Genomic DNA, 12,998 nt, shown 5'->3' on the forward strand with positions numbered 1-12,998 from the left:
AAAGTGCTCCAGGTTAGTGGCCATCACTACCTTTTTGTGGGTGTGAATTCCATAATTCAACCACGTGCTATGTGAATAAGTATTTACTTTTGCCTGTTCTGAACCTCCCAATATCCAGCTTCATTGGATATCCCAATCTAGCATTGTATGTGTGAGGGGAAAACGTCTCACTACCTACGTTCTCTATACTATGCATAATTTTATACAACTCTTTCATGTCATCTCCAATTCACATTTTCTGTAAAGCAAAAAGCCACAAATGTAAACGTTTCTCACAGGAGAGTTGCTCCAACCCCTTGATTGTTTTTCTTGCACTTTTCTGAGTTTTTTTGCAGCTCTGCAATGTCCTTTACAAGGTGAGGCAACGCCATAGATTTGCATACAGTGGTACCTCGGGTTACAGACACTTCAGTTACAGATGCTTCAGGTTACAGACTCCACTAACCCAGAAATAGTACCTCGAGTTAAGAACTTTGCTTCAGGATGAGAACAGAAATTGTGCGGTGGTGCAGCTGCGGGAGGCCCCATTAGCTAAAGTGGTGCTTCAGGTTAAGAACAGTTTCAGGTTAAGTACGGACCTCCGGAACAAATTAAGTTCTTAACCAAAGGTATCACTGTAATGGCATATGATATGGACAAGCACAGGATTTTCACAGGTGCTGCACACTAGGTCAGCATCTTCACTGAGCTCTCTGTTATGACCTGAAGGTCTCATTCCTGGCCAGTCACTGCCAGTTCAGACCCTGTGAACATATGTGTGAAATTGACACCCCCCCACATGCATAATTTTACACTTGCTTAAATTGAATTGTATTTGCCATTTTACTCCCTTCACCCAGTTTGAAAAGTTTCTTTTCCTTGCAGTCCCTTTCTGTTTTAACCACCCTGAATAATTTGGTATCATCAGGAAACTGCTACCTCACTGCTCACCCTTAATGCATAAAGCCTTAATGACTCTCCAGGTTATTAATGAACAAGGCCTTAATACTGATCCTTGATAGCTTCCACTTTCTACAATCCTCCTTTGGGAGAGCTGTCCATTCATTCCAACTTTCTGCTTCATGTTTCTTAACCATTTCCTTTATGTGTTTTGACTCTTGAATCTGATATAGTAGGACTACTTTTGTTATGTTGTAAGCTGCGTTGAGCATTGTTTGAACTACGGAAAGGTGGCATACAAATAAAATTTATGTATGTATATATAGTAGTAAGTTGGAGGATGAGAAAATGGAATTTATGGAAAATGCTGTACTTGACCTTTTCAGAAGGTATGGATGCTGAGCATAAGTAATTGCGCCCCTTGAGAAGATCACTGTCTGGGCTGGGAAGATGGACAATAACTGCTAATATGGAGATGGAAAACTCTGAGCTAATTCAATTAGGTGATTGAATTTGGTAATTGATTTTCCTGAGATTTCACGACCTGCATGTAGATGATAGGAAACTTGTCCTTTGCAATGGCAAAAAACATGATTTCCATGTCCTAGTAATGTGAGGAGAATGCCATTTCTGTCAGCTTGCAGTGCCCATAATTCTCTTCCACTTTCTAGATGGGATAAAAAAAAATGTCCTCTTAAATCATTTGAACTGTTATTGTGTGATTGCATAATGCGTTTATAGCATGGTGCGTGCAGTATCTTGTGTGTGTACTTACATGACAATGTGGTCTGCATCAGCTTACCCTTGTACAGCTCTTACTGCAAAAGTCACATTTTCTATCTTTCATATAGAGGTTCCACTTGCTGTTCAGAGACCAATGTGATGATCTCTAGCACAGAGAAGAATAGATATGAGTGTTTGCGTATGTTTGAATAAGCAATAGTTCAATAAGAGGAAAACCAACTACCGTATTGCTTAACTTTACAAGATTGTTCATGAAAGCAATGGTTTCATTTAACATACAGCATAGGTTGCCTTTGTGCCCTGAAACCTCTTGCATTGATTTGAGCTCTTTCATATGAAAAGCTGAGACACTTCTGATGAGTGGCTCTTTTAGAAGCAAGGGCTGGATCTACTCCCACGTTCTCCCTTCTTCACCAACTGTTTACTGGAGGGATTATGCTACGTTATGTTATTTAATCATATTTTAAAACATTTTTTTTTGGGGGGGGCAAGCTCACCCAAAGTGGTTTACAACCTTTAAACCCCACCCCCACACGCCATGGATGAACAATAAATTAAAGTATTAACAAACAAGCCTGTAAAAATCAAGGCTGCGTTATCCAGACCAGAGGTGGGAACCTTTTTGGCCCAGCAGGGCCTGATTTTTATTTCCCCCCATGAATTTGTCTAGCTTCTAGACAAGAATCTCGTAAGTGAAGTAAGTTTGCTGCCATGATTTGGAACATTATTATAGACCAGATGTGGGACATTTTGTACCCACCAGATGTTATTGGACCCCAACTCCCATTAGCTGTGATGATGGGAGCTATATTGTCTGGCAAACATCTGAAAGGCCAATTTCCCCTCAGCCATCCTGTCAAAACAGTACCTCAAGGAATAACTAATCTATTACGGCATACATTTTTGTGGATTTAATCAAATATATGGACACTGAGAGGATTTTGTCCTGTTCTAAGGAAGCCGAGGAGCTTTTCAGCCTGGTTTTAAACTGGAATATTCTTATGTCTCAAGCAGTATATACATTTGAGTTTCTCAACACCTCTGCTCAGATTGACCCAGTGTTGATTCACAGGCCCTGCACATATATGTTTATACTTTAAAAACATCCAGTTACATGTACCGTGGGGTTCCGTCTGCCCCCAAGTCTATGAAATGAAGTTTAGCTCACTTATGAATTATAATGTCACTAGGGTGGCAAAGGCATTTGTTTATTAAGCTATGGAATAAATTTACACCCAGGGAAGGAAATCTGTGTGTTGGATGCTTACACAGAGACTGCGTGGGGAAATGGGCCACGGGGAGAATTGTCCACCTCTGTACAATGCTCGTGGGGGCTTTGACAGCAGCTCAACTGGCTCACACCTACTTCTGCACAAACTTTGCTCTCGTTTGCTAACATTGTGACTCTCTTTTGGTTCTAGTCTTCTAGAATGGAAACAGCTGTGCATGTGTGTTTCTCCTCCTCTGAATGTGACTAAGTGTGTTTGATGCTGCTGCCAGCCCCCTCAAGAGATGAATAAGTTAAGAATGGCTGCTGTGGCATGAAGGCAGGTTTCAAAGTTCATATCTTTCCCCTAGACTTTCAGGAAGACTCGTGTTCACATGCTGTTGGTTTTTGTGTGTGTTTGTGTTTTAAGAACTTGGCTGAGAAGAAACTCTCCCAGCTTGCTTTTGGCTAGACAGTTGTTCTAAATTCCAGTCCTCTTTTTCTTGTTCTATGAAAGCTTCCTATTGCTTTGGTTTTTAGTGTGTTGTAGATGTAGAAGTATGTCTACAAGAGTGGGAGGAAACTGTGCCCTGCATCTCTTCAGAACCTTGCTTTTTCTTACATGTCTTGGAGTTTGTATTCAGCCTATTGGCTCTTAATCCTTGGTGATCACAATATCAGCAACAAATGATATTGTGCCCCTCCCCTGCGTTGTTGGATTTCAGCAAGGGTAGAGCAGTGATAGAACATCCACTTTGCGTGCAGAAGGTCTCAGTTCAACGCCCAGCATTTTTAGGTGGGTCTCCGACAAGCTGAGCTTGATGGGTCCTAATGGTCTGCCAAGGTATGGCAACTTCGTCTGTTCCAGACACATCAGCTGTAGCCAGTGTGGCTGAATCTGGACAGCCACAGCTTTCCCATCCCTGCTTTATGGCATAAACTTTTTCTGCACTTGGTCTTGAAACTTAGTAAAGGAAACGTTGCACTCAGGAAACCTTGCAGGCAGGAGGCACAGCTGTCAGGTCAGAGAGGAGGGGGCTGAAAACACTGAGCGTAACCACACCGAATGCCACAAACAGCCAAGGGAACTCTTTGCACTGATGTCAGAAGCTAAGCTCCATTTTACCTCGAGCGCACAGGTTTCCTTTCCTTTATAGTGACTTCCAATCTCGTGCTTCAACAAAACTATCTTGTTACAATGAAACTTCAGCAGGCTAATCTGTTGGGAAACAGACTGTTGTTGTTGTTTTTAACCTGTCTCTTATGGGGGCTACCCTTCCTACTAGGGCTGAAAGAGTTCAGTATTTTGTTAAGCTATGCAAATTTTCATTCAGTAGTTTTCTCTGAAAAGGATGCTCACACCTCATGGCACTGTTTTAAACCATAATTGGACAATTGCAAAGAAATTGACAGTTTTTTTCCATCTAGCTTGGTACTGTCTACACCTACTGACACTGGCTTGCTGGCACTTCAGACAGAAGCTTTTCTCTGTTGTAGCTAGAGACTGAACCCACTACCATGTGCTCCAAGACTGAACTACAGCCTCTCCACACATGGATTGGAGCCAGCATGAGTAGGGCAGTTTCCCCAAGAATGGAAATTTATGACTGCATTTGATTGAAACAAAAAATCAAACCGTGTACATGTATGAGAGAGACTGTCCTCTTTAAATGTTGCTGTAACTTGACCTTGTTCCATGTGATACATACTCGTGTTTATTCTGATCAGCCTTTAACTGGCCTTCATTGAGATTGTGCTTTAATCCTGTTGAAATCTATACTCAATTTCATGCAATTGTTTTAAGTTCAATTAATTTCATTTTCCTGAGGAGTAGCCAGATGAGGCTGTTGCAGCAAACTGCCAACAAAGAGTTTTGCAGCACCTTAAAAGACTAATACATTCATTATGGCAGCAGCTTTTGTACAGTTGACTTCATCAGATGCATTCAGCATTATCCTGAGGTGCAGGTGTCTATACACATGGTAGTGGGGAGGGAACTGTAAACAGCCAGATCAAAAGGCAGTGGACGTGCATAAAAGTATACAAATGGCTATTTGGCCATTCACAAAAAAAGATGTTGGTGATGAGAAAACCCTGGCATTGGTAAGCCAATTAACGACACATAGTGTGATTAAAAAACCCTGCCCTGATTCAGTCCACAAGTAATAGCACTGAGTCTCTTGATGAATTGAAATTCAGTGGTTTCACATTTCAGTCTCCCCTGGAAGCTCCTTTGTTCTAGAATGACCAGTTAAGGATTAGAGCCAGAGTGCGGCCGTTGGTGTTTGATCATTGTCATTTGAGACTGGAATTCACAAAAGCTGCTGCCATAATAAATTTTTAAGGTGCCACCATACTCTTTTGAATATCTTCACTGGGACTTTAGTGTGACTTCATTTGGATCTGAGTCCCTGAGTACTGAATTTTCCTCTAATCCCCACCTCTGATTTTTCTCTGCTGCTGCTGCTTCAAAGACAGCACCATAATCTTTCCTCTAGAGTAGGCAAATGTGAATATGGATATACAGTATACTAGCATCCTTTTTTGTAGTGTTTCTCTAGGAACCGCTGAGCAGGCTGGATGAGTCTTTAGATAGGGGTGGGGATATGCATCTCAGTCTAGGCAACTGTTACTGTAAGCAGCACATCTGGGAGTAACCAGCAGTCAGATAAGGGGGTGTTTTTTAGCAAAAAAACCAGCATGGTCTCGCAATCTAGGCAGCTTGCTGAGCCAGAATTGGGGCTTGATGGGTGTTTTTTTACTCCAAAATAAAGTGGAGAAAAATTTGTTTGTTAAAATATATGACTGACCCAATGTGGAGTTTGGTCCTTTAGCTGCAGGAAAGTGGGATGGGGCAGCCCTTAGTGTTTGTGTCACCCATTAATTGTTTAATTTGATAGCACATTGGTACCGATTCATGCAAATGTTACTGTCTTGTGAACTGTTCAATCACATCTCTAATGAAACCCGGAGGTGGTCATTCTAAGAAACCCATCAACCTCTTTGTCTGTTAATTTGCCCAATTAGCATTTGTATTATTGATCTCTAGTCACTAAAGGTAAAGGTACTCCTGACCATTAGGTCCAGTTGTGACCGACTCTGGGGTTGTGGCGCTCATCTTGCTTTACTGGCAGAGGGAGCTGGCGTACAGCTTCCAGGTCATGTGGCCAGCATGACTAAGCCGCTTCTGGCAAACCAGAGCAGTGCACAGAAACGCCGTTTACCTTCCCGCCGGAGTGGTACCTATTTGAAGCCATGAAGAGCCACTGAGTGAGGGGAACCAGTAGTTTGACTCTGGACTCAGTACAGGGCAACCTTCTCAATAATCAACACATGGGTTTGTTTGTTTTTTAATGCAGATGCCAATGCCCTAGGCCTGACAGATCCAAGACTCTGCTACATTCTGGATGGGATCCTCTTGATTTATGCTATAATCATCACAGCCTGTTTCGTAAAACTAAAGGTGAGTCCTAAGCCTCTTTAAAATGGGAAGACTCTTGATCTTTAACATACAAGGAATGACCTGTGAAACTTGTATTTTTATTTGTAAACTCCGTGTCTTCAATTTCCTGCCCCAATTCCACCCACTTTTTCCAACACGAGAATAAGGATGAGCACCGATGAGCTGTTGGACACTTGGATTCATTTGAGAAACCGGTTATCCATGGTGTTTGGAAACTTCAGCATTTCAACAGAGCATTCCACTGGGCACCTGGTATGCTGGACAATGCTTTGGATGGTTATACAGTCATGTATAACCTGAGGAAATCAAAGATGCTTTGTGCTAAGGAACTTCTCACCACTCAGCAGTAGGTTTCTTTAAACTTGCTGGATCCTCCCAAGCCCTTTCTGGGATCAGTAGATGGAACAACGAAGTTGTGCAAGGATGGTAAACTGGTGTCCTTGCTGGACTTCAATTCCCATCACCCCTGACCACTGGCCATGCTGACTGGGCACCTGGGGTGATGACAGTTGAAATCCAGCCACATCTGGAGGACCACAGGTTCCCCATTCCTGAAGGAGGGTATCCTGAGAAGTCACTGGAGATGCCTGGCACTTTGCGGTCTCTTCATTGATTCCTTAGGACCAGGTGGGAAATCTCTGGCCTGCAAGCTAAACTTCACCTGCCAGTCTTCTCCATTTGGCTCAAGAGACTTTTTTTTCCTCTGAAACCATACACACCTGCCCTACCCCTGATGTCAGGTATGAGGTTGCAGAAAGCAGGACTGTATATCCTGTGTATCTGCTGATGTGCAGAGTTCAGTCCTGTGTGGGTGTGGCTTGGCCAAAATGGCCTTGCCGGCCGAATGGAGAAGTGTGGCTGACCTAATGAGGCAGATGGGCTGGAAGTTCCCCCTGCTGACCTATAAGCAGGAAGCAACAATATGACTGTAAACTTGGTCCCTTTTCTCACGGGCATTAAATACAGAAGAAGAAAGCTTTAAATGAAGAAGTGAAAATATAGGCAGTGGGCAAGAAGGGGCCGCGATGCTTGAGTCCAGCAGAAAACAGCTGATCTTAACATTGGAAACCTTTCATGAGCTAGCCTGAGGGTAAAGAAATTGGTTTACATTCCCACTGCCTGATACACATTGTTTATAACTACTGGAGTCAAAACTTCTGCCCATTGCCGAGTCAAGAAGGTGATCATTAGGGAGGGCATGGTAAAGTACCCTAGTGAAAGGGTTTCTCTGTTTTACCACTGAGATTCTGATCGAGGAGTAAGTCAATTGACAACCAGCTGCTTGCTTCCAGCCCCAGATATTGGCCAAGTGAAAAGCAAAAACCATCCCTTCAAACCTAATGAAAGACATTTTAAATGGTGGCAGCTGCTGTTTGTGGTCCTCTGGTGACTCCTTTGCAAGCTGAGTTATCAATGCAAAGACTGAATCTTTTGCCTTTCCCACTCTGTATTCATATTCACACACAGGTAAGCAATGTATACAGAGACAAGAAGTACAAAGAGAGAGAAGGGAAGATGCAGACCTGTTGCAACTTTCCCTCTTGTGTACACTGTAGTGGGGGTGTTTCTGGTTTTATCTATTTCCACGTGTACCCATTTGTTTCATTCTGTCTTCTGTGGGATTATGTGGTGCACTTCGTAGGTGATATAGCATAGTTCTGTGTTGGGAATTCCCCATCATTCTGAGGATGGGAGGTACAGGAATGTGGAGTTTATTCATGTTTTTTGTGAGAGAAGTTAAATGAGTGTAGTTTTTTCTGCCACTTATGCCCCCCGCATAATGTCTATGACAACGGTACCTCATAACGAATGTAAACGAACTGTGAAAAAGACTCTATGAACTGAAAGTGGAGATGCTTTATGTACTTTTTTTATTACACAAGAAAACCTTTAGTAATAACTAATTAAAAACAAAACAGCAAAACAAAACACTTTCCCTCTTGGAAATTTGAGATTTCATACCTGCCATTAAAAGGTGCCTGATGAACAATACTTACTTTGGAACCATTTTTCCATTTACCAACAAATGGGTAAATCTCTACCATTGCCACTAGGAGGTTGTTTAGCTGCAAATAAAGTTAGGATAAGATTGCAAGAACACTGCAGATAAACTTTTCAGTACTCTATTAATATCCTAAAACATGTTTGATCTTCTTAACGGCTTGGTGCTCTGCATATCACAATGTATGCATAGTTCCTGAGAGTTTAGGAAAAGATGACCAAAGATCTAGAAATTCTATGATGAATCTACATTTTTACATGCTTTTTTAATATGCAGTTTTCATACACTTACGTAACTGGCGTTATTCGAGTTTGGGAACAAGAGAATATTGGAATCGCCATGAAATGTGTGGGTTGTAGGTTTATAAAGCACCATTTATAAATCACTAGCAGAAATTATCCTGTTAAAGTCACATTCAGAGATAGAAATGGGCTTTGTGTTTTCCAGATATGCAAAGGCTCTCCTGAACCTCAAACTTCTCAGAATTCAGAGGACCTATATAATGTAAGTACTAAACTTATGTCTTCTTGAAATTGAATGATTTTTATTTCACAAATAAAATAATTATAGTAGGACAGACAATTAAATGAGACCAGATTTCGTGGATCTGCCCTCAAGATTCAACTAGGACTCCTCCAGAGTCAGGGCAAATCCTAAGCAGATTTTTAAAATTCATTACCCCTTTTGTTCAGAGTCCTCTCAAGTTCCCCCAGCTTAGCAAGGGGGTAGAGTTAATGGCAGTGAGATCTTCTGGCAATAGAGTGGGTCTCAGGAGTTAGGTTTAAATCAGAAGTGGAGAATCTTTTCTGTCTGGTGGACCAGATCTTAGTCTGTTCTCCTGGTGGACCAAATCAAACAGGTGGCCTTAGGGATGTCAGATGCTGCTGCGGTTTGAAGCCCCAATAGTTGGGACTTCAAAGCACAGTTTGGGTGGCAGCCCCTCCACAATGAGGAGCATGCAGACCCAGTTTTATATCAAATAAAATTACAGCATCCAGTAGATCGCCTCCCAATTAACTAGATTTAAACTATATTCCATTTGGAATATACTCTTGTCTTTCAGTGTGTGGTCTTCTCCATACTAATTAAAATAGTGGTTTTGCTTTGCTGCATCCTCACTTTAATAATTTGAAAGAAACATACATTCTAAGGAGTTTCTGGATAGGGCAGCACTCTCAAGCGTATTCTTCTATTTTTAATCACTAGATTAAAGTCTAGAGTTAAGGCAACCTTTGGCTTACCTGGCTTACCTATTTGCTATGAAAGTGATGGCAGTGCTCTGTTCTGATACAGAAATACTCAAGAGTGTCTCCATTGCCCCACCCATACTTTACCTTTTGCATGTTACTTCTGCACATTCCTCCATTATGTCAATAGCCCAAAACTGGAATGTAGCAAGTATTTGATAGGTGCTCACCACAGGCAATCATCTCCCAACCAACCAGGTGTATGCCCATTGCTGAGAGGGGATTGCGCCAGGCAATCAGCTGGCAATCATGTTGGAGGCCCTGTGGGTTCCTAGGTCCAGGAAACTGGTCCATCAGCTGTTCTGGGCAGCTGTGTAATTGGAGCATTGCCGCTGGAAACTCAGATGCATTCCATGTCCAAGAGTGCTTTTTGCCAGCTTGGGCTGGTATGGCAGTTGCAACCATTCTTGGACCAGTCTTGGAGAAAGTGACCCACACATTGGTAACCTCTAGGCTTGATTACTGGAACACACCTTACATGGGGCTGCCCTTGAATTTGGTCCAGAAACTGCAGCTATTGTTGGTCTGTGGGGCAACCTGTCAACATATGACACCTCTGTTGAAAGCATTGCATGAGTTTCCAGTTTGCTCCTGGGCCATATTACAGTTCTGGACCAGGATATCTGATAAGCCAGTCACTTAGATCTGTGGATGAAGATTTCTTGACAGTGCCACAGTCTCATGCAGTAAAGCCTGACATGACTTGAACATGTTGGGGTTTTTTTTAAAACATTATAGCAGCAGTTCTCTGGAATTCTTTCCCTCCAGAATGCTATTGCCAATATTGTTTGGTTTAAACACTGCCTGTTTGTGGAACTTACACTTTTACATGTGGTTTTTGTTTTAAATACACTATGATTTATTTATTTTTTGATATTGTGTAAAACACTCTGGATATTGTGTAAACCTATAAACACTGGAAACATAAAATGGTTGCTTTTGGTGTTGATTTACACCCATGGAAGGAAATCTGTGTGTTGGATGTTTGCAGGAGACTGCATGGCTGTGTCGGTAGAACATGAGACTCTTAAGAACAGGGTTGTGGGTCCGAGCCCCATGCTGGGCAAAACATTCCCACATTGCAGAGGGTTGGACTAGATGACCCTTGTGGTCCCTTCCAACTCTACAGTTCTATAATTCAATGAAAAAAACTCTTCTCGAATCACCCTTTTTATTTCTGCAGCGTTTTATTCTAGCTGGCTTTACATTTTGAATATTGTTTAAAAATTCATATTATATTTCATAATAACACAGGTTGTTCCAGCAGAAGCCAGTGCAAGAAATTCCTTTAGTGCAATGGAACTTCTCCCCCTACACCCTACATAAATCTGCTTGGGAGAGTCAAGAGGAGGAGAGGGAGATCATTCTATCAGGAAAGCAGAAATGCTTGCACTGACAAAATGATGCCCTTAGCCTGACATAGTATCCCACCCACAGTCTATTTTTGTACACCACTCAGGTATTCTTTTACTGTAGAGCAATTTCTAAATTCTTAAATCAGTCAATAAGCAAGGAAAGCCTTGTGTAGTTATGGGGAAATGGCTACACATGTAGTGGTCCTATTCTGGCCTAAAGTCTAGAGACAGGTGGTTTGTGGGCTTTGAAGGAGGAGAGAGCGCGACCTACATGAGTTCTTCACAGCAGTGTCCTATGTGAAAGCAGGGTTAACCTTGTTTTCCTGTTCAGAATCAAGAGATTCTGGTTGGCTCCTGCTAGAAGAGAGAATGAACTTGCACGTGCAGCTTACACCATGTTGCTGCCATGAAGACTCTATGTGTGGCCAGCTCGGTTTCCTGTTTAGTATAAGAGCCAGCAGCTCTAATGCTAGAAGGAAGGTGAAGAGAGAGGCCTGTTGTACAAGGGCTGTGCATGGGACTGTGACTATGGCTAAGAGGCAGCCCTGCAGTAGCAGAGAGAAGGATAATTGGCAGAAAACTTTGGGATGGCCCTTGTGAATGGAAGGGTTTATATGAGAGGTTACTGGGAAGCCTGCATTGGCATCCCATGAAAGGTGGATGGTGGGAGATTCAGGAAGCAAGTACTTCTCAGCATAACACAAGAGTTGAATTATGGGATTTGCAGCCCCAAGATGTACATGGTCACCAATTTATGAGTTTTCAAAGGTGTCTAGACAAATTCCTGGAGATCATCAACAGCTACTAGTTACAATGCCTCTGGCATTGGGGGCAGTATGTCTCTGAATACCTGGTATGACCCAGGTATGGTCCAGAAGAGTGTTGTGCTCAGCATAGGCCACGGAGAGAAAATAATGCTGGATTAGATGGGCTTTCAGTTTCTTAATTAATCCCTTGACTGCGGAAGGATTGGGGAAAGTGTTAGCAACTTGTGTCTAGGACCAGGATTTTATGGGATGGTTTTAACATAACAGAATGTGATTTATTGAGCTCATGTTTGTTTTTGAGTCTATTTTGAAGACACAGTACTGGTCAGCCCGTTAGGAGCTCGGGACTGCAACTTACCAATGAGCTGTCATTCTTGTAAATGTCCCCATCTATATATTTCATTTCAGAGATTGTCTCATGGAACCAGAGATGAATATGCATCGCTGGGAGCGAAACAGACAGATGCTGACATTGAAGTAGGGGGGAAAGCCCAGGTACCTTCACTCATCTCATCCTGGTCCTTTTATTGAATTCAGGCCACTCTTTTCTGTGCAGAGAAAATGTCAGCCCAGCTCAGGCAGCCACTGGGACATGGCATCCCTGACCTCTCCTAAAACGGCAAAGAATCTGATGGCACTTTGAAGACTAATAGATTGTTTGTGGATTACAGTCCAGTTCCTTAAGTGCATGAAGTGCTACTCTGAGTTACAGGGGTGGGTGGGTGCACACGTATGTGGTTTGGTTAAGCCATTAAATTGCAATGTTTCAGCCCCATAGCCTGTGGGCTGAATAGAGACAAAGGATCGTTCACACATTATATATGTCAGGATGTCGGTGCTATCAACAGCTGTTGATAGCCCCCTTTCCACTGCCATGTGTACATATACCAGCAACTCAGTATAATGCTTCATGCATCGTCAAATGCAGCTAGAAATTTTGTGACTAATCCCAGACTAGCATCTCTGTAAGAATCTCTGCAATGCCTTGCACATCCCCAAATATTTTTTTGATATTGTCTGCAAGAACTGTTCCAAGAACTGCTTGTTTATTCTTCCCCTTTTCAGCACAGAAGAAAACAAGCTCAGGACAGAGTTTACAGTGTAAGTAAAACCAAGAACTGACCATTTCAGAAAAGCATTTTGGTTTCTTGCCATATTGTCTAGAATTTCTCTAAATTGCTTTTCAGTTTTCTGAAATGACCAGCCACCTTCACATAAAACCCACCTAAAGACATCTGAAACAACACTGGGAAGTAAATTGTGCTACCATGGAGGCATCACCCTCATTAATTTATCTCGTTTTGCACACAAATGACGATTTGCCAGTGTATTTG

General features: G+C 42.3%; 1 protein-coding gene across 1 annotated transcript in view; it reads left to right on the plus strand.

The window, feature by feature from the left end:
• The window catches only part of CD247 (CD247 molecule), a 40,841-nt gene that overhangs the window by 25,277 nt on the left and 2,566 nt on the right, over positions 1-12,998 (plus strand). The window contains exons 2-5 of the mRNA XM_082221495.1: positions 6,190-6,293; positions 8,743-8,799; positions 12,073-12,159; positions 12,730-12,765. Of these exons, the coding sequence (XP_082077621.1) occupies positions 6,190-6,293; positions 8,743-8,799; positions 12,073-12,159; positions 12,730-12,765 (284 nt within the window). The remainder of the gene's footprint in view (positions 1-6,189; positions 6,294-8,742; positions 8,800-12,072; positions 12,160-12,729; positions 12,766-12,998) is intronic.

The sequence above is a fragment of the Podarcis vaucheri genome, assembly GCF_965113315.1.
Source record: "Podarcis vaucheri genome assembly, chromosome: 4".
Classification (NCBI taxonomy): domain Eukaryota; kingdom Metazoa; phylum Chordata; class Lepidosauria; order Squamata; family Lacertidae; genus Podarcis; species Podarcis vaucheri.